This window comes from Salmo salar, chromosome 01 (genome assembly GCF_965601325.2).
Source record: "Salmo salar chromosome 01, fSalSal1, whole genome shotgun sequence".
NCBI classification, from domain to species: domain Eukaryota; kingdom Metazoa; phylum Chordata; class Actinopteri; order Salmoniformes; family Salmonidae; genus Salmo; species Salmo salar.
In genome coordinates, this window is record NC_138291.1 from 26,524,735 (window position 1) to 26,546,511 (window position 21,777).

The 21,777-nt window shown below is 43.8% G+C and overlaps 1 protein-coding gene across 3 annotated transcripts in view; it reads right to left on the reverse strand.

Moving 5' to 3' along the window:
• LOC106586878 (formin) overlaps nucleotides 1-21,777 on the reverse strand; it is a 95,141-nt gene that overhangs the window by 56,486 nt on the left and 16,878 nt on the right. The window contains exons 1-3 of one of the 3 annotated variants that reach the window (XR_006769274.2): nucleotides 5,144-8,089; nucleotides 4,695-4,815; nucleotides 987-1,048 (exon numbers count right to left, since the gene is read on the reverse strand). Coding sequence is in view for 2 of the 3 variants with exons in the window: in XM_045715731.2 (XP_045571687.2) it covers nucleotides 987-1,048; nucleotides 4,695-4,815; nucleotides 5,144-7,195 (2,235 nt within the window). In the remaining variant the exon portion in view is untranslated. Of the gene's footprint in view, nucleotides 1-986; nucleotides 1,049-4,694; nucleotides 4,816-5,143; nucleotides 8,090-16,832; nucleotides 16,997-21,777 lie in introns of those variants that run through there. The other 2 variants (XM_045715739.2, XM_045715731.2) reach the window with 2 other exon arrangements.

Here is a 21,777-nt window from a genome sequence, read left to right on the forward strand (position 1 = left end):
TCAAAAAAATTGTTCCATAAATAAGGTCAACAGTTCTATCATCTGGCATGTTTTGACATGCATTCTTATTAATCTCAGGCTGTTCTTGGAAGACAGAGAAAACATAACCAATACATTTGACCGCTCCACTGAGACCTGTGAGAAACTATTTGAAATACTGTTTTCAGTTGCACCACCTTGGCACTGGTGGCTCAGTTGAACAAACAATGCGTTTTAGTGCTTCCTTGGAATCTACTAACTTCATAGGGTGAACTCAAAACTAGATCTTACAAGAAACAATGGAGACATTTCCAGTTGCAGAGAGACAGTTCAGTAAATTAGATCTCTGTGTGCATCCAGGTTGTAAATGGTGATCTTATTTCATATGAGGACATCACAGCTTCCAGAGTCAACGCTGACTGCATATCAAATGTGAATGTGGTCTGTCCTACTGGAGGTGAGCACTGTCATTCAAACAGAGTCCAACACATTTGATCATTTCTATGCTGATAAAACCTGGGGACTGACAACAGTGTTATGCCACAGAGGTGTGTCAATTACTGAGATGCTTTAGTTGAAATGACCATGTGAAGGAGTCAAAAGATGACACCAGACCCACTTTGACATACAGTTTTGAATAAGCCCAACAGGTGAGGCTAATAACATTTAGATAGAGACTAAAGGCTGTAAGTGTTCTATGGTGATGAAGAGAAGTGTTAACTACACTATGGGACAAGCTCAGACATCAAGCGTGGAAAGTCCAGTCACTAAAGACAAGGGTTGGCTTTGCTTCTGTGGTTGATTGGTGACATCTAGTGTCTCTGAAGAAAACTGCAGTTGCCTGGGTTCCCTAACTATAAGTTACTTTGTTATTACATTCCAGGAGGACATGGTGAGGTGACTACATCTGCAAACCTCTCTCTCTCTCTTCATTGAAACAAACCCCAGTGCTGAAACCAGTAGGAACTATATGTAGTGAACTGCTTCGAACAAGGAGATTAACTTACATGTACTTTCTCCACCTCCTCTTTGCATTCTCTCTTCAGCTGTAAGAGGGCAGCCTGGTGCTCTGTGAGCGTAAAGAGCACAGACACTTACTGTAGGACACCATAATGTAATAAATATTTCTACATAAATACAATTACACAGCATATGACCATCTCAAATGTCACATTAGTTTGAAGGATTATTTTAATGTCTGCCAGAGATGACACTTTCAAAAGCCACCAAATTTACTGGCCATTCATGAGATAATTTACTCTGTGATCATACATTAACTAGTAAAATAGTGACATGCACACAAGATTAACCTATCATTGCAGGGGTAACTAATATGGCAGTAAAACATCATCCTCTCCTCTTCCATATTACGCTAGGCTGATGTTGAGAGACAAAAGAGACATGCCTTTGTCTCGACGGACCACTTGAAGAACAATAAAGGACATGAATCTACTTTTTAAGACAACAGTAACATCTGACAACAGTTACTGTAGGGTGGATCAGTTACAGCTATGCCAGTAAAAGCGCCTATTTAGGAAACTAAACCAACCTGTTTTTAATGTCCTTGCTGGTACCGTGAAAGATATTGAATTTTCAAAGACTGCTTTATTTATGTTGCCTCGTTATCCCACAATAAACTATAGTAATATATAGTTTATAAGGACAACATACACTGAGAGTGAAAAACATTAAGAACACCTTCCTAATATTGAGTTGCACCCCTCCTTTTGCCCTCAAAACAGCCTCAGTTCGTCGGGGCATGGACTTTACAAGATGTCGAAAGTGTTCCACAGGGATGCTGGCCCATGTTGACCCGAGTGCTTCCCACAGTTGTGTCAAGTTGGCTGAATGTCCTTTGGGTGGTGGACCATTCTTGATACACATGGGAGACTGTTGAGTGTGAAGAACCCAGCAGAGTTGCAGTTCTTGACATAAACCGGTACACCTGGCACCTACTACTATACCCCGTTCAAAGGCACTTCAATTTATAATATTTTAATGTTTTGTACACTCAGTGTATGTGAGAATAACAATGTCTTCGACAACCACATCAAAATAGTTGTTTTTTTCATCTAATTGTGCAGTGAACTATATAAAGAGCTTCTGGCAGTATGAACAAGTTAGCACACTCAGCAGTAAAGCTATTTGCGCTAAGCAATCTGTTGTAGAGGGGATATCACAGTATGCTTGTTTGGTGTTTTAAAGTATGTAACTGTAGCCATGGTTTTAGAATAAGAAATCTATATTTTATACTGAAAAATCTATATAAATGCAACATGTAAAGTGTTGGTCCCATGTTTCATGAGCTGAAATAAAAGTTCCCAGAAATGTTCCATACTCACAAAAATATTATTTCGTTAAAAAAAATGACACAAATATGTTTACATCCCTGTTAGTGAGCATGTCTCTTTGCCAAGATAATCCATCCACCTGACAGGTGTGGCATATCAATAAGATGATTAAACAACGTGATCATTACACAGGTGCACCTTCCGCTGGGGACAATAAAGGGCCACTCTAAAATGTGCAGTTTTGCCACACAACACAATGCCACAGATGTCTGAAGTTTTCAGGGAGCGTGCAAAATTGGAATGCTGACTGCAGGAATGTCCACCAGAGCTGTTGCCAGAGAATGTAATGTTAATTTCTCTACCAACGTCGCTTTAGAGAATTTGGCAGTACGTCCAACCAGCCTCACAAGCGCAGACCATGTGTAACAACACCAGCCCAGGACCTCCACATCCGGTTTCTTCGCCTGCGCGATCGTCTGAGACCAGCCACCCGGACAGTTGATGAAACTGTGGGTTTGCACAAGCGAATAGTTTCTGCACAAACTGTCAGCAAGCGTCTTAGGGACGCTCATCTGTGTGCTTGTCGTCCTCACCATGGTTTCGTAACTGACTTCAGTGGGCAAATGCTCGCCTTCGATGGCCACTGGCACGCTGGAGAAGTGTGCTCTTCATGGATGAATCCCGGTTTCAACTGTACCGGGTAGATGGCACAGTGTGCATGGCTTTGTGTTGGCGAGCGGTTTACTGATGTCAATGTTGTGAACAGAGTGCCCCATGGTGGAGGTGGGGTTATGCTATGGGCAGGCATTAGCTACAGACAATGAACACAATTGCATTTTATCGATGGCAATTTGAATGCACAGAGATACCGTGACGAGATCCTGAGTCCCATTGTCGTGCCATTCATCTGCTGCCCTTCCCTCATGTTTCAGCATCATAATGCATGGCCCAATGTCGCAAGGATCTGTACACAATTCCTGGAAGCTGAAAATGTCCCAGTTCTTCCATGGCCTGCATACTCACCAGACATGTCATCCATTGAGCATGTTAGGGATGCTCTCAACTCTATGAGAAGGAAATGTCTCGCACTACATGAGGAAAATGGTGGTCACACTAGATACTGACTGGTTTTCTGATCCACGCCCCTACTTAAAAAAAAAGATATCTGTATTCCCAGTCATGTGAAATCCATAAATTAGGGCTTAATGAATTTATTTCAAATTACAGATTTCCTTCTATGAACTGTAACTCAGTAAAATCTTTGAAATTGTTAAATGTTGCATTTATATTTTTGTTCAGTATATAATCATAAACATGCAATGTGTATCTGAGACTTTTATTATGGCATTGCAATATGTATTTTATGTTGGGACTTCTGAAAATACCCTTCCCAGACTCACCTGCACGTGAGGAGGAATTCACATGAGAGATGATGTGTGACAGATAAGTGAAGATGTAACCTGTTGTGCCCCTAAAGTTTGTGTTACTGCTACTTGGAATGATTAAACTATAGAAAATAACTTAATGGTAACCAGACTCTTTATCATCGGGCCCTTCGGGGTAAACAATAGATAGTTAAGTAAAATAATTAGGGTTACACAAGCAGTTTGAACAAACCAACAATGCTGTTTCAAGGCTAAAATTCTGAGAGAGTGAAAGCACGAGAGTTAATGGTAATGGTGTGTGTGTGGGTGCGTGCCTACAGCATGGATGTGCGCACACACACCACACACACACACACACACACACACACACACACACACACACACGTAAACATGTTTTCCTCCACCTTCCAAACTCCATGAGATGGCCTGATATAGCTGCCACATACTTGCTCTGCTCCAGTACAGCAGGTTTTCTGCAACCAACACATTAAGATAAATGAACTTCTCCCTGTAATGTAATCAGATCAGCCTATTTAGAGTCCTCCGTGCCTTTACCCTATTTATGTGAGTATTCTTCTTCAAAGAGAGACATGCTGAGAGAATGGCAGGCTGCCCACCCCCAGCCTATCCCCAAACTACCTCCCAAAGCTCCACTATACTGTGTGATTCTACCAGACGTCTCAACAGACAGCAGCATTACTGTGGAGGGAAGGTTTCAGTGCGTTCCTGCTTTAAATGGATTTAAGGTTATTTTACACCCCGTCACTGGGATTAGCTGGCTCTGTAGATACCAGCAGGGCTGCACTACATGTTTGTGTCACCTCTCAATTAGACTAAATAGACCGATTATGTAAGGAGAGCGCCTGCCCTGGATAAAACAGGGAGGAGGCACTCAGTTTATTTTTGTTAAGACTATCTTGTCTTGTGAGAATTAGTTAAGGAAGACAACAGCATACATGCATTTCTAACAGGACATTGTATGAGACTTTAGATGCGGTGTAGAGTAAGTGGAGAGCTCCAGGATGGCGCAGGTCCTTACCTGCCTCGGTGTACCTGAGCCCCACCTTCTCCTCCTCATCCTTGGGCTTGGGCGGGGGCCAGATGGCCTGGAGCCGCCCGGGGGTCCGGTCCTCACTGTCTGTAGGGGAGGTGACCTCAGACTGGGAGGAAAGACAGCAGATCATTCCTCAATTAACACAGAACATACAGACTTACAGAACAGTTGGTGCCCAGGATAAGAGTATCTGCAATCTGACTGAAAAGTCAACATGTGATAAGACATGAGAACATCTCAAATCAAGATCATGACCAAAACTAATACCCTACTGTCCTGTCTGCCTTGCAGGTCACAACAAAACACAACATACACTTCAAATGGCTCTGCATTCCTACATTTCAAAACCTTGATGATCTGAGAACAAACAAACAATAGGGTTCTATAAAATACAGAAGGAATAAACCTTTGAGTTAGACACAAACAGTACATACTTTAGACTCTGCTGGAGCTTTTTGCTCACTGCTGGGAGACTTGGAGGTTCTCTCAAAGATGGATTTCAGCAGGTCCTTCTCACTTTTATTTCTTTTCTTGACAGCCTCTAAATCCACAGGATCCGCTGTATCCCTTTTAGCAGGTTTGGAGCTGAAGAGACTATTAAAAGTGTTTAATGTTGTGTCTGAGGCTTTCCTGCTGTCTGCTGGTGGGGTGGTGGGGATCAGATCTGGACCCTTGTCTGTCGCCCCCTTCTCCCCCCTCTCAGGCTCCCTGTCTCTGAGCTCTAGCAGTGAGTCCGGCTTGTCCTCGGCCTTGGTCCCGTCAAGGTTGAGCAGCTGGCTGAGCTGCCCCAGGAGATTACCCTTGGTCTCAGACACATGTTTGGGCTCTGGACGTTTCTTGGGGGTGCGGCTACTGGAGGTGATCTGCTCAGGGAAGTTATTGGCTTTGTTGACGGTCTTCTTCAGGCTCAGAAGGGCCAGGTCAGCATCTCTCTGTTTGATCTCAGACACTGTCTCCCTTTCCTCCCCCACAGCCCCTTTCTTCAGAACCCGCAGTCCACTGAACAGGGCAGGCAGCTGGAAGGAGGGGGCATGGGAGGAGACTGTGCCACTGGAGGGGGAGGCGGAGGGTGAGTCTTTGTCGGGCCTCCTTTTGACAGGCATGTCGCCTTGGCCCCTGGGTGAGACAGAGACAGGAGTGGCACTTGGCTGGCTGTCAGTTGGGGACTCTCCAGGAACACGCGACACGGACAGACCAGTCCTTAAAATACCTTTTCTCACTTCAGTGTCAGGCTGCTTCTCCAGGCTAGGATAAGATGTCTCTGCTGCTTCAGGTGGCTTTGACTCAGAGAGGGTGGAGGGGGAGTCCAGGCAGTGGACATGATCTTTATGCTCCTCAGTTCCAGTGTTTTCCCCAAAAATCTCCTTCCTCTGTCCAGAATCTTGGTCTTCTGGCTGTCCTGACTGCAAGGCAGTGTCGTCTGCTGCTTCCTCTGATGTCTGGGGTTCAGAGGTGAGAGACAAGTTAAGAGGTGAAGCCACTGCAGAGTTGTCTCCAGCACACATGTCAGTAAGGCCCAAAACCTCCTGGCTGGTGCTGACGCCTTTGGCTACTTTGTGGTGATGATGGCTGGACCCCTTTGAACCCATGGCTGCTGCATCCACACCCACCTCCACAGGCCTGGGATCAGTGTAGAGGTCGGTGCTGCAGCCGTCTCCAGGCACTTGTGTTTTGGAGACAGAGGAGAGCAGTCCAAGATCTGTCCCACTGTTAGATCTGCCCATAAACCTCGCAGAGTACAGAACAGAGGTGTTTTTGAGGGATCCCTCCACAAGACTATGTGGCTTAAACACAGGCAGCTTTAAGTCTGTCTCAATGGCACCTCTCACTGGGCCAACGGGTGGTAGCTGACCCTTGTTATCATCGAAAACTGCCACAGTCCACTGGTCATCGTCAGGTGGGAAGGACATTCCAGGGGCGTCATGCTTGTCCGATTGGCTGAGGCTGCTGATCCCCTCCTCATCTTCCATCTCTGTGTCGCTACAGATCTCCACCATTGTATCGTCAGGTGGGAAGGAAATTCTAGGGGCGTCATGCTTGTCCGATTGGCTGAGGCTGCTGATCCCCTCCTCATCTTCCATCTCTGTGTCGCTACAGATCTCCACCATTGTAACCTGGACCAGACCTGGGTCGGCCGGGGAAACAGACACCTGGCCTGCGTTAGGAGAGGTCACAAAGCTACTGGACTCATTCTCCCATGATTCTATCCTGTCCTCAGTATAAAGGAAGGTGGCCTCTCTTTTATGAAGTACCACACTCATACCCCTCACATCACTGATAACATCCAGGGCACTTTGATCACTGACCCCTGTGAGATCGTTCTCTTCATCAGACAGGGTCCTGAAAGCCGTCAGCACCGCAGTCTCTCCCGCCAGCCTCTGAGGCTCAGTCTTGTCCCCACGTGTAAACATAGTGGATATCTTATTGCGGAACAAATTGGATTGCTGCTTCCCCTGACCCTCAGAGCTATTACTTACACTGTCCATTTTCACAGAGCCCTTAACTGCACTGTAGCATGTACTTCGGGCAGGGAACTCTGGGTCGGCAGGTAGCCTAGCGTTAAGAGCGTTGGGCCAGTAACCAAAAGGTTGCTGGTTTGATTCCCTGAGCCGACTAGGTGAAAAATCAGTTGATTTGCCCCTTGAGCAAGGTATTTAACCCTAATTGCTCCTGTAAGTCACTCTGGATAAGAGTGTCTACTAAATTACTAAAATGTAACTTCTAGTCAGCCAGCCAGGTAGAAAGGCTAGCCCAGCACAGTGTGTCCATTCAGAGTGTCACAAAAGGCTCATCTTTACACCTCCAGCTGTGTAACCTGCCAAGCTGTGTTCCACTTCTACTGGTTCCAATGAACAAAAGGCCTTTGTGAGGACAAATCCCCTAGCTCTTCTTACCCTCTCCAGGAGGGCTCCAGCTATAACCCCTGCTATCCTGTAATCCCGTTTGGCAACACAAAACCTTGCTGTGCTGTGTATAGACAACTTTCTTCAATCACAAACAGCCTCTACTCTACATTAAATGTCACAGACACATTTTCCAGAGTTTCAGAACTTCCAGTTTTGTAGAGCAGAATTCCAATGACATGCCCGGTCACGTCAAACTGTTCAGAGGCAGGAAGCATGTCCCGGAATAATCTCCCTGGGAATCCAGGAGAAACAAATTCTCAGTTTCTCAGGAAAACAACGGAACAAGTTATTTGAATTTGGCCCGGAAGGTTCCACTTCTCCTCTCCTTCCGTATGTGTAGGTACAGAGACCTGAGTCAGAGCTACTGTCCGAGTTGCCCTCCTGGCATGGTTCTTTCCCCTCTCCCCCTGTGTGTATATGTGTACAGAAGATCTCTGTGTTCCTGAGAAAAGCCTCCAGGTTGGAAAAGAATGCGGCACACTGGTCTATCCGGTCTGGCCCCGCCTCCCCCCGCCCTGTCTGGGAGGGAACTGTGGCAGCAGGCAGCACAGGTGTCCGGTTACTTCTTCTTACTTCCGCAAAATGGCAGCCATGGGTAGCTGGAGCTCTCTGTTGATTAGCCCTGTGCTCTCTGAGTGCAGTGTAAGAGTGGGGCTGCTAGCTAGTTAGCTAGCTAATCTCCTGATGGTCAGGTGGACCGCAGGGGAGATCCAGCCCTGTGTTACTCTGCTCTTTGCTCTCTGTACTATTACAGCATAGGGCTTAAGCTGTAGTGATTAGTCAGTTTGCTGCTGCTGCCCAGCCCTGACCAACACTGCAATCTTGTGCCGTCAGTAGCTCCGCTAACGTCAAGGGGCTAACGCTGCTACAGTTTGGTGAGAGGAAAATAAGTATTGATTTCTTCATCTCAGAGTGTGAATATCGTTAGATAAGATTTGTCTTGACACTAAATCATAAACTGCAAACATACATATCATCACACAGGTTTTCTAGTACAGTGAGTTTATATTGAGTGTACACAGACAAGCAACACTACAATATGTATAGTCTACAAAACCTGCTGCTTCAAAGAGGTACGATGGGTTCAACAATCTATCTAGCACCATGCAACTTTTATTTGAACACAATGTGCACTACCACTTGACAGATTTTAGCACAAAACAGAGCACAGAGGCCTGAAAAGTACTTGGTGAAATTAGGGCTGCTTGGTCATTTAACTTTCAGAGGGTACCCATAGTTGGCCTTAGCAGCCAATGTTCACTGCATTCCTTCAGACATAGGAATATTAAGAATTACCAATGGTTGTCAATGTGATTTAGAGCCCCATACCAAACCAGACATGCAGTTTGTGTTCAAAGACAAAAACATGCCATTAATAACAAAGCTCTGTAAATATTAATAATATATTAGATACTCATATTTGTAATGTATTAGAAAATACTATTATTGTACTTAAACATTATTTCTGATCTTCTAGAGTTTAAAACAAATCCACAGATAGTCAGTCAGGGGCTGTCAAGCCTGTAGCGAGGCTTATTATGTAATCAAATCAATAGCATTGGTGTTTAATTTACTAAGTGTAAATCCATCAGCTAGCCACATAGCCAGGCCTCAGCATGACTTACCCTGTATTGAAGGGCTGAGAGGAGCTGAGTCACAGTGACAGTAAGGAGGTTCTTCTTTAAATCTCCCACTGACTACAACTAGTGATTTTAGGACAGTATCAAATCACAATACATATTTGTTTACCTTTATTTAACTAGGCAAGTCAGTTAAGAACAAATTCTTATTTTCAATGACGGCCTAGGAACAGTGGGTTAACTGCCTTGTTCTGGAGCAGAACGACAGATTTTGTACCTTGTCAGCTCGGTGATTCGATCTTGCGACCTTTCAGTTACTAGTCCAACGCTCTAACCACTAGGCTACGCTGCCGCCCGGCGATGTCTATAGACCCTATTCTGTGGATTACATACTGCGCATAGAATCGTGAGAATCCTAATACGTATCGTATCAGGACCTAAGTATCATGAAAATATTGCATCATGAGGTCGCTGGCAATTCCCAGCCCTAGCCACAACTACTGTACAATGTTTGAAAAGCAGTCTATCAATCAAGTAACAAGTGACTTGAAAAACAAGTCACCACAATGGATGCCATGGCATTTAAGTCACCATAATGGACGCTATGACTACAATGCCAGCATAGGCCACACCACACATGAGTATGTGGGTATCTTCATGTTGAGACAGTCTACCACTAGTCTAGAGGTAAAACCAGAGACAGGTTACTTTTGTTATGATATGCTACAACAAAGATCAGGGAGTGTCTTTTAATTAAACTATGCTATGTCACTCTGACACACAACCACACCCAAACCACACAATAATCTACCCTTCAAATCTAGTCAAATGGCATGATGGAATCTTGACAGACAGACACAGGAATTGTTAAGTTGTTACAATTTACAGTGCATTTGGAAAGTATTCAGACCCCTTGACTTTTTCCACATTTTGTTACATTACAGCCTTATTCTAAAATTGATTAAATAATTTTTTACATCATCAATCTACACACAATACCCCATAATGAGAAATCAAAAATAGGTTTTAGAAATTCTTGCAAATGTATAAAAAAACAAAAACAGAAATACCTTATTTACATACCGTAATTTCCGGACTATTAAGCGCACCTGAATATAAGCCTGAATTAAAAATTTTATTTTTATTTTGAACATAAATAAGCCGCACATGTCTATAAGCCGCAGGTGCCTACCGGTACATTGAAACAAATTAACTTTACACAGGCTTTAACGAAACACGGCTTGTAACAAAAATAAATAGGCTTTAACGAAACACGGCTTGTAACAAAAATAAATAGGCTTTAACGAAACGGCTTGTAACAAAAAAATAAAAAATTAGCAGTAAGCTTTAGTTGTCTTTTTGCACTGAGTCAATTCCTCACGCTGCTGTTTCCAACGTCTTATCATCGACTCATTAAGACCAAGCTCCCGTGCAGCAGCTCTATTTCCTTTTCCAACAGCCAGATCAATCGCCTTCAACTTGAAAACTGCATCATATTCATTTCTCCGTGTCTTTGCCATGATGAGGGTGACAAAATGACTACCGTAATCAGAATGATGGGAAGTTTGAGAGCGCTCGATTTAATCTAAACAGTAAACAAAAAACTTGTTTGACCTTAACCCGTTCGGCAATTTCATTGGTCTAATGAAAGCTTCATGCCACCAAAAAACTGAGCACGTCACAGAATGCGGGAAAAATCCATATATTAGCCACGTCATTGTTAACGCCGCGATGTTCAAAGCGTGGGAAAAATGTTGCGGCTTATAGTCCGGAATTTACGGTAAGTATTCAAACCCTTTGCTATGAGACTCGAAATTGAGCTCCGGTGCATCCTGTTTCCATTGATCATCCTTGAGATGTTCCTACAACAAATTCTATTGACTGGACAAGATTTGGAAAGGCACACATCTGTCTATATAAGGTCCCACAGTTGACAGTGCATGTCAGAGCGAAAACCAAGCCATGAGGTCGAAGGAATTGTCCGTAGAGCTCCGAGACAGGATTGTGTCGAGGCACAGGTCTGTGGAAGGGTACCAAAACATTTATGCTGCATTGAAGGTCCTCAAGAACACAGTGGCCTACATCATTTTAAAATGGAAGAAGTTTGGAACCACCAAAACTCTTCCTAAAGCTAGCCGTGGCCAAACTGAGCAATCGGGGGAGAAGGGCCTTGGTCAGGGAGGTGACAAAGAACCCGATGGTCACTCTGAGTGAGCGCCAGAGTTCATCTGTGGAGATGGGAGAACCTTCCAGAAGGAAGCATTCCACCTTTATCAGGCCTTTGAGAAACAGACACCTCACAAGTCCTCCACTGGCAGCTTCATTAAATAGTACCTGCAAAACACCAGTCTCAACGTCAACAGTGGAGGGGCCACTCCGGGATGCTGGCCTTCTAGGCAGAGTTCCTCTGTCCAGTGTCTGTGCTCTTTTGCCCATCTTAATCTTTTTTTATATTGGCCAGTCTGAGATATGGATTTTTCTTTGCAACTCTTTCTAGAAGGCCAGCATCCCGGAGTCACCTCTTCACTGTTCACTGTTCAAGTTGAGACTGGTGTTTTGCGGGTACTGTTTAATAAAGCTGCCAGTTGAGGACTTGTGAGACGTATGTTTCTCAAACTAGACACTCTAATGTACTTGTCCTCTTGCTCAGTTGTGCACCGGGGCCTCCCACTCCTCTTTCTAGTCTGGTTAGAGCCAGTTTGCGCTGTTCTGTGAAGGGAATAGTACACAGCATTGTATGAGATCTTCAGTTTCTTGGCAATTTCTCGCATGGAATAACCTTCATTTCTCAGAACAAGAACAGACTGACGAGTTTTCTGCCCATTTTGAGCCTGTAATCGAACCCACAAATGCTGATGCTCCAGATACTCAACTAAATCAAATTAAGTTTATTTGTCACATGCGCCGAATACAACCTTACAGTGAAATGCTTACTTACAGGCTCTAACCAATAGTGCAAATAAGGTGTTAGTTGAACAATAAGTAATTAAGAAATAATACAACAGTAAAAAGACAGGCTATATACAGTAGCGAGGCTATAAAAGTACACAATGCAAATAGTCCGGGTAGCCATTTGATTACCTGTTCAGGAGTCTTATGGCTTGGGGGTAAAAAGCCTTTTTGTCCAAGACTTGGCACTCCGGTACCGCTTGCCATGCGGTAGAAGAGAGAACAGTCTATGAATGGGGTGGCTGGGGTCTTTGCCAATTTTTAGGGCTTTCCTCTGACATCGCCTGGTGTAGAGGTCCTGGATGGCAGGCAGCTTAGCCCCAGTGATGTACTGGGCCGTACGCACTACCCTCTGTAGTGCCTTGTGGTCAGAGGCCGAGCAATTGCCGTACCAGGCAGTGATGCAACCAGTCAGGATGCTCTCAATGTTGCAGTTGTAGAACCTTTTGAGGATCTCAGGACCCATGCCAAATCTTTTTAGTTTCCTGAGGGGGAATAGGCTTTGTCGTGCCCTCTTCACGACTGTCTTGGTGTGTTTGGACCATTCTAGTTTGTTGTTGATGTGAACACCGAGGAACTTGAAGCTCTCAACCTGTTTGACTACAGCCCTGTCGATGAGAATGGGGGCGTGCTCGGTCCTCCTTTCCTGCAGTCCACAATCATCTCCTTAGTCTTGGTAACTTTGAGGAATAGGTTGTTATTCTGGCACCACACGGCCAGATCTCTGACCTCCTCCCTATTTGCTGTCTCGTCGTTGTCTGTGATCAGGCCTACCACTATTGTGTCGTCTGCAAACTTAATGATGGTGTTGGAGTCGTGCCTGGCCATGCAGTCGTGGGTGAACAGGGAGTACAGGAGGGGACTGAGCATGCACCCCTGTGGAGCTCCAGTGTTGAGGATCAGCGTGGCAGATGTGTTGCTACCTACCCTCACCACCTGGGGGCAGCCCGTCAGTAAGTCCAGGATCCAGTTGCAGAGGGAGGTGTTTAGTCCCAGGATCCTTAGCTTAGTGGTGAGCTTTGAGGGTACTATGGTGTTGAATGCTGAGCTGTAGTCAATGAAAAGCATTCTCACATAACTGTTCCTTTTGTCCAGGTCGGAAAGGGCAGTGTGGAGTGCAATAGAGATTACATCATCTGTGGATCTGTATGCAAATTGGAGTGGGTCTAGGGTTTCTGGGATAATGGTGTTGATGTGAGCCATTACCAACCTTTCAAAGCACTTCATGGCTACGGACATGAGTGCTACGGGTCTGTAGTCATTTAGGCAGGTTGCCTTTGTGTTCTTGGGCAGAGGGACTATAGTCGTCTGCTTGAAACATGTTAGTATTACAGACTCAATCAGGGGCATGTTGAAAATGTCAGTGAAGACACCTGCCAGTTGGTCAGCACATGCCCGGAGCACACGTCCTGGTAATCCATCTGGCCCCGCAGCCTTGTGTAGGTCTTACTCACGTTGGCTATGGAGAGCGTGATCACACAGTCGTCCAGAACAGCTGATGCTCTCATGCATGCCTCGGTGTTGCTTGCCTCGAAGCGAGCATAGAAGTGATTTAGCTCGTCTGGTAGGCTCGTGTCACTGGGCAGCTCGCAGCTGTGCTTCCTTTGTAGTCTGTAATAGTTTGCAAGCCCTGCCACACAAGATGAGCGTCGGAGCCATTGTAGTATGATTCAATCTTAGCCCTGTATTGACGCTTTGCCTGTTTGATGGTTCATCGCAGGGCATAGCAGGATTTCTTATAAGCTTCCGGGTTAGAGTCCCGCACCTTGAAAGCGGCAGCTCTACCCTTTAGCTCAGTGCGAATGTTGCCTGTAATCCATGGCTTCTGGTTGGGGTATGCACGTACAGTCACTGTGGGGACGACGTCCTCAATGCACTTATTGATAAAGCCAGTGACTGATGTGGTGTACTCCTCAATGCCATCGGAAGAATCCCAGAATATATTCCAGTCTGTGATAGCAAAACAGTCCTGTAGTTTAGCATCTGCTTCATCTGACCACTTTTTTATAGACCGAGTCACCGGTGCTTCCTGCTTTAATTTTTTCTTGTAAGCAGGAATCAGAAGGATAGAGTTGTGGTCGGATTTACCAAATGGAGGGCGAGGGAGAGCTTTGTATGCGTCTCTGTGTGGAGCACAGGTGACGTAGAATTTTTGTCCCTCGGGTTGCACATTTAACATGTTGATAGAAATTTGGTAGAACTGATTTAAGTTTCCCTGCATTAAAGTCTCTAGCCACTAGGAACGCCGCCTCTGGTTGAGTGGTTTCCTGTTTTCTTATTTCCTTATACAGCTGACTGAGTGTGGTCTTAGTGCCAGCATCCGTCTGTGGTGGTAAATAAACAGCCATGAAAAGTATAGCTGAAAACTCTCTAGGCAAGTAGTGTGGCCTGCAATTTATCACAATATACTCTACTTCAGGCGAGCAAAATCTAGAGACTTCCTTAGATTTCGTCCACCAGCTGTTGTTTACAAATAGACACAGACTGCCCCCCCTCGTCTTACCGGAGTGTGCTGTTCTATCTTGCCGGTGCAGCGTATATCCCGCTAGCTGAATATCCATGTCGTCATTCAGCCACGATTCCGTGAAACATAGGATATTACAGTTTTTGATGTCCCGTTGGTAAGACATTCGTGATCGTACCTCGATCAGTCGCCTTCTCCGGGTCCTGACCAGGCATCCGGCTCTTTGTCCTCTGTATCTGCGTCGCTTCCTCTTGCAAATAACGGGGATGCCGGTCCTGTGGGGTGTTTGGAGAATGTCTTGTGTGTCGTCTTTGATGTAGAAAAAATCTTCATCTAATCCGAGGTGAGTGATCGCTGTCCTGATATCCAGAAGCTCTTTTTTGCCGTACGATATGGTGGCAGAAACATTATGTACAAAATAAGTTACAAATAACGTGAAAAAAACACATAGTACCACAATTGGTTGGGCGCCCGTAAAACTGCTGCCATTTCTTCCGGCGAAATTTTACAACAAAGTCTAACTAGTCTAAAGAAGGCCAGTTTTCAGCTGTGCTAACATAATTGAAAAAGGGTTTTCTAATGACCAATTAGCCTTTTAAAATGATAAACTTGGATTAGCTAACACAACGTGCCATTGGAACACAGGAGTGATGGTTGCTGATAATGGGCCTCTGTACGCCTATATAGATATTCCATAAAAAATCTGCCAGCCGTTTCCAGCTACAATAGTCATTTACAACATTAACAATGTCTACACTGTATTTCTGATTAATTTGATGTTATTTTAATGGACAAAAAAATTGCTTTTCTTTCAAAAATAAGGAAATTTCTAAGTGACCCCAAACTTTTGAACGGTAGTGTATATGTGTATTAAAGTAGTAAAACGTTTAGTATTTGGTCCCATATTCCTAGCACGCAAAGATTACATCAAGCTTGTGACTCTACAAACTTGTTGGATGCATTGCTCTTTGTTTTGGTTGTGTCTCAGATTATTTTGTGCCCAATAGAAATGAAGGGTAAATAATGTATTGTGTAATTTGGAGTCACTTTTATTGTAAATAAGAATAGTATATGTTTGTAAACACTTCTACATTAATGTGGATGCTACCATGATTACGGATAGTCCTGAATGAATCTTGAATAATGATGAGTGAGAAAGTTGCAGATGCACAAATATTATCCCCCCCAAAAATGCTAACCTCCCCTGTTATTGTAATGGTGAGAGGTTAGCATGTTTTGTGGGTATGATATTTGTATGTCAGTAACTTTCTCACTCATTATTATTCACGATTCATTGCAGGAATCGGTTACAGCTTGAAGATTCTTTTTGAGTGGACAGCTTGATGACAATCAGTCAATATTTAGTTCACCCAGAAAATATACTTAGGTATCTGTTGATATCAAATACATTATCAAGCATTTCACACATATAGTCCAAAAACGGACTTTTAGCGGTCGGGAGTCTACAGCAACTTCCTATGAGAATAGGCTTTAGGTGAGGCAGGTGAACCTGTAGCTGTATTACTTCAACGTCATCTGACACTACCCTGCCTGCGACAAATGGCTGATGTTTGGATGGATGATTGGCTTCAGTAGTGAAAACACCTAGAGACACACTGTCACGCCCAGACCATAGAGAGCCTTTTTATTTCTCTATTTGGTTAGGTCAGGGTGTGCTTTGGGTGGGCATTCTAGATTATTGTATTTCTATGTTGGCCTGATATGGTTCCCAATCAGAGGCAGCTGTCTTTCGTTGTCTCTGATTGGGGATCATATTTAGGCAGCCTTTTCCCACTGGGTTTATGTGGGACGTAACACACACTGGACCTAGGTGAAGGGGTTAGTAGAGTAGCTAGAGTCAGTTCTGGGCTCTGAACCACCAAGGTCCACAGCACCACATCCCAGATCTCTTAATGTTAACGCAACTGGCGGAAATCATGATCAGGTGGTTTAGCACTTCAGTAGATTGGAGTACTCGTTGGCCTGGAGCCCTGAGGGAACAGCACTGTCATGCTACACTGCTCTGAAAGCAGATACGTAATGGAGTAGTAACCTTTATACAGTATCAATTAGGGCCAGAGGTGTTCCTGACCATGTGACCCACCTGACCAGGAAAAACTCTAGGGCCTAGTTACACCTTGGCCAGTTCTTTCCTGGTCAGGTCACATAACCCTAAGTATGATCTATTGCTGTTAGCTAAATGTGTGGGTGCAGCAGCTCTCACCGTGCACTCCAGTTGAGGGTAGTAGGGGGAATCTCCGATGATGTCATCCTCTGGGGGCGTGATCCTGAGGAAGTCCAGGTGATTGGGACGGGAGATACGGTTCAGGGAGTCCTGGGTCTGGGAGATGGCATCATCACCGTCCAGCATCCAGATATCGGCCTCCTCTACACACACACACACACACACACAAACACACGTGCACACACGTAAACACACAATAATGAGTTGTTATTAAATGTAATAACAGGTGTATTAGGATAGACTGAAACACACCCTCTGTTAGGGAGGGATTTTACAGAGCAACAGAGCCAGCATGTTTCCTGAATGGATCAAGTGGGTGGAGGTAGAAAGCAGGCATCGTAGCTTTTAAAAACCAAAGATACAGAGCAAGCATATCTCTGCTGCAGGGTACATGTGTGTTTTTATATACTGCACATAGCTAGACTTCCTTCAGCCTGTGGACCGCCAACCGCCCTCTGATCTGAAACAAATGCCACTATAACCAATATGGATTTCTGTATATGAGTCAATGCATTGGCCATCGCAGGACTGTAACAAAGTACATTACCTAGGGAATGGTACTATGCTCTTCTCTAAAACAATTGGCTAAAGAAACCAGACCAACAGCATGTTTATGTTTGTTTTCACTCACTGTAACACATCTATTCTGTTGTCATGGATTGGAGAGCAGAGCAGCTAACATCTAGCCCACTCAGAGAGAGACTAAACCTGACTAAATCTGACTGGATAAGGCTATGTTCTGGCTAAACTATGGTGGAACAGAGCTGCAAGACTAGGGCTAATGTGAGTAGAGTCTCTCATCCATACCCTATTCCTATTCCAAGATAATCCTCAAACACATCCACTCCCTTCAGCCTACAGAGAAGGATGGATTCAGATTCATTTGGACTTTGTGATTCATAGCTCAGAGACAACCTCATCCATAGTCCATCACCCCTCCAGCCTATGAGCACAAATAATGTCAAGGGTAGGCTAGTATTGTGCACTCCCCAAAAACATAACACAACAGTGCATCTCACCCAAAAATACTGTCACATCCACATTGACACGTACACATATGCACACGTGGTACTCTCACACACAGCGAAAATACTTCCTGCATTGTTTGCCTTGGGTCTAAACATTTCACTTTTAGTCTACACCTGTTGTTTACAAAGCATGTGATGAATACAATTTGATTTGAGAAGCGCTGAAGTACGATAAAGACAGAGAGGTGGGGGAGAAAGAGAAATAGAGAAACAGCTCACAATGAACACACTGATGCTCAACAACCTCAATTCAGGGGTTTCTCATGCTGTAATACAACACCTTCCCAGGAGGGTCACACTGCCATCACTTCAACCTGTTGTTTAGATAAATAATAAGGTTAAAATGAGAGGTACACTGGTTTGCGAAAGTATTCACCCCCCTAGGCATTTTTCCTCTTTTGTTGCCTTACAACCTGGAATTAAAATGGATTTTGGGGGGGTTGTATCACTTGATTTACACAACACTTTGAAGATGCAAAATATGTTTTATTGTGAAACAAACAAGAAATAAGACAGAAAAACAGAACTTGAGCGTGCATAACTATTCACCCCCCCCCCCCCCCCAAAGTCAATACTTTGTAGAGCCACCTTTTGAAGCAATTACAGCTGCAAGTCTCTTGGGGTATGTCTCTATAAGCTTGGCACATCTAGCCACTGGGATTTTTGCCCATTCTTCAAGGCAAAACTGCTCCAGCTCCTTCAAGTTGGATGGGTTCCGCAGGTGTCACGTCCTGACCAGTAAAAGGGTTGTTTGTTATTGTAGTTTGGTCAGGGTGTGGCAGGGGGTGTTTGTTTAGTGTGTTTCGTTTTTTGGGGGGGCAATGTTCTATGTTAGTATATTTCTATGTCTGTCTATTTAGTCTATTTCTATGTTCAGGGTTTTTGGGTTTGGCCTTCAATTAGAAGCAGCTGTTCTTCGTTGCTTCTAATTGGAGGCCATATTTAAGTAAGGGGTTTTTGTCACTGTGTTTGTGGGTAGTTGTTCCATGTATAGCGTGTTGCCTTACAGGACTGTCTTCGTCGGTGTTTGTTATTTTGTTAAGTGTTCAAGTTTCCTTCTAAATAAAAGAAGATGAGTATACACATTCCCGCTGCGTTTTGGTCCACTTCATACGACGAACGTGACAGCAGGTGAACAGCAATATTTAAGTTATACCACAGATTCTCAATTGGATTGAGGTCTGGGCTTTGACTAGGCCATTCCAAGACATTTAAATGTTTCCCCTTAAATCACTCAAGTGTTGCTTTAGCAGTATGCTTATGACCATTGTCCTGCTGGAAGGTGAAACTCCATTCCAGTGTCAAATCTCTGGAAGACTGAAACAGGCTTCCCTCAAGAATTTCCCTGTATTTAGCGCCATCCATCATTCCTTCAATTCTGACCAGTTTCCCAGTCCCTGCCGATGAAAAACATCCCCAGAACATGATGCTGCCACCACCATGCTTCACTGTGGGGATGGGTTTGCGCCAGACATAGCATTTTCTCATTGTCTCATTTGACCAGAGTACCTTCTTCCATGTTTTGGGAGTCTCCCACATGCCTTTTGGTGAACACCAAACATGTTTATTATTTTTTTCTTTAAGCAGTAGCTTTTTGTCTGGCCACTCTTCCGTAAAGCCCAGCTCTGTGGAGTGTACGGCTTAAAGTGGTCCTATGGCCAGATACTCCAATCTCCACTGTGGAGCTTTGCAGCTCCTTCAGGGTTATCTTTGGTCTCTTTGTTGCCTCTCTGATTAATGCCATCCTTGCCTGGTCCGTGAGTTTTGGTGGGCGGCCCTCTCTTGGCAGGTTTGTTGTGGTGCCATTTTCTTTCCATTTTTTAATAATGGATTTAATGGTGCTCTGTGTGATGTTCAAAGATTCTGATATTTTTTTAGAACCCACCCTGATCTGTACTTCTCCACAACTTTGTCCCTGACCTGTTTAGAGAGCTCCTTGGTCTTCATGGTACCGCTTACTTGGTGGTGCCCCTTGCATAGTGGTGTTGCAGATCATTGGGCCTTTCAGAACAGGTGTATATATACCCGAGATCATGTGACAGATCATGTGACACTTAGATTGCGCACAGGTGGACTTTTTTAAAAACTAATTATGTGACTACTGAAGGTAATTGGTTGCACCAGATCTTATTTAGGGGCTTCATAGCAAAGGGGGTGAATACATATGCATGCACCACTTTTCCTTTTTTTAAATTGTTTTAAATTTTTTTAAACAAGTAATTTTTTTCATTTCACTTCACCAATTTGGACTATTTTGTGCATGTCCATTACATGAAATCCAAATAAAAATCTATTTAAATTACAGGTTGTAATGCAATAAAATAGGAAAAACTCCAAGGGGGATAATTACTTTTGCAAGGCACTGTATCTAACCTCATGCTGCATAAGATGCTCAACTCTCACACACTATTAGATCCCTTCTCTTTTGGGGTTGTTTCCACTCTCTAAAGCTCCTAAACACTATGATGGTGTTTCAAATCCTAATACTGTAAATGGGAGTCCGTCCTCTTATTGTATATTCCTGGCTCTTATATGGTGTTTATAAACTCCTCATTGGTCATTCCAAAAGTTCAAATGTACAGTAGTATGCTTGAACAAAGGACCCGAGAAAATATACTTCTGTGAAAATACAAATTAATACGTTTGTTCAGGATAATAATTATTGAGTACAAAATTACTTTTTCAGGACATGATTTTGAAGCTTCAAATGCTTTATATTTTCATTGCAAATTATCACAAGACAAAACAACAGGTCTTTCTCATTTGTATATTGATAAAGTAAGACAGTTTAAAGATTTGTAAGGTATTTCACTGGCTCCAGGTCATCTACAAGTCTCTGCTAGGTAAAGCCCCGCCTTATCTCAGCTCACTGGTCACCATAGCAGCACCCACCCGTAGCACGCACTCCAGCAGGTATATCTCACTGGTCACCCCCAAAGTCAATTCTTCCTTTGACCGCCTTTCCTTCCAGTTCACTGCTGCCAATGACTGGAACGAACTGCAAAAATCACTGAAGCTGGAGACTCATATCTCCCTCACTAGCTTTAAGCACCAGCTGTCAGAGCAGCTCACAGATCACTGCCTCTGTACATAGCCCATCTGTAAATAGCCCATCCAACTACCTCATCCCCATACTGTATTTATTTATCTTGCTCCTTTGTACCCCAGTATCTCTACTTGCACATTAATCTTCTGCACATCTACCATTCCAGTGTTTAATTGCTATATTGTAATTACTTCGCCACCATGGCCTATTTATTGCCTTACCTCCCTTATCCTACCTCATTTGCACATACTGTATATAGACTTTTCTACTGTATTATTGACTGTATGTTTGTTTATTCCATGTGTAACTCTCTGTGTTGTTGTATGTGTCGAACTGCTTTGCTTTATCTTGGCCAGGTCGCAGTTGCAAATGAGAACTTGTTCTCAACTAGCCTACCTGGTTAAATAAAGGTGAAAAATATATATAACAAATAAATGTATCATTTTAATATTCTCCAAAATCAACAGAAATATGGCAATTTATCTCACATTCGTGGAAACAAAACACAGACATTGACTACTAATGTTGCCAGTAGCACTTATACAAAACTTGTACAAAACTTCAGCCCATGGCTCAATGTAATCTACCGCTCATCCATTATGCTAATGTCTCTGACCTGAGACTTTATATTCAGATGATGGTACATTGCATGTAAGGTTGTTCAGATGGATTGAATCACAGTACAGTTGAGTTAGATTGTTGACAGTTCAGTTGGAATTTGTCTAATTCTTGTCTTGATTAGCTTTGGTTGGGACTGTCCAGCCGGTAGGTAACGTCGTATGTCTGCAGGGAGACATAAATAGCAAATAAATAGCAAATAATAACATGCAATAATGATAGTACATGAATG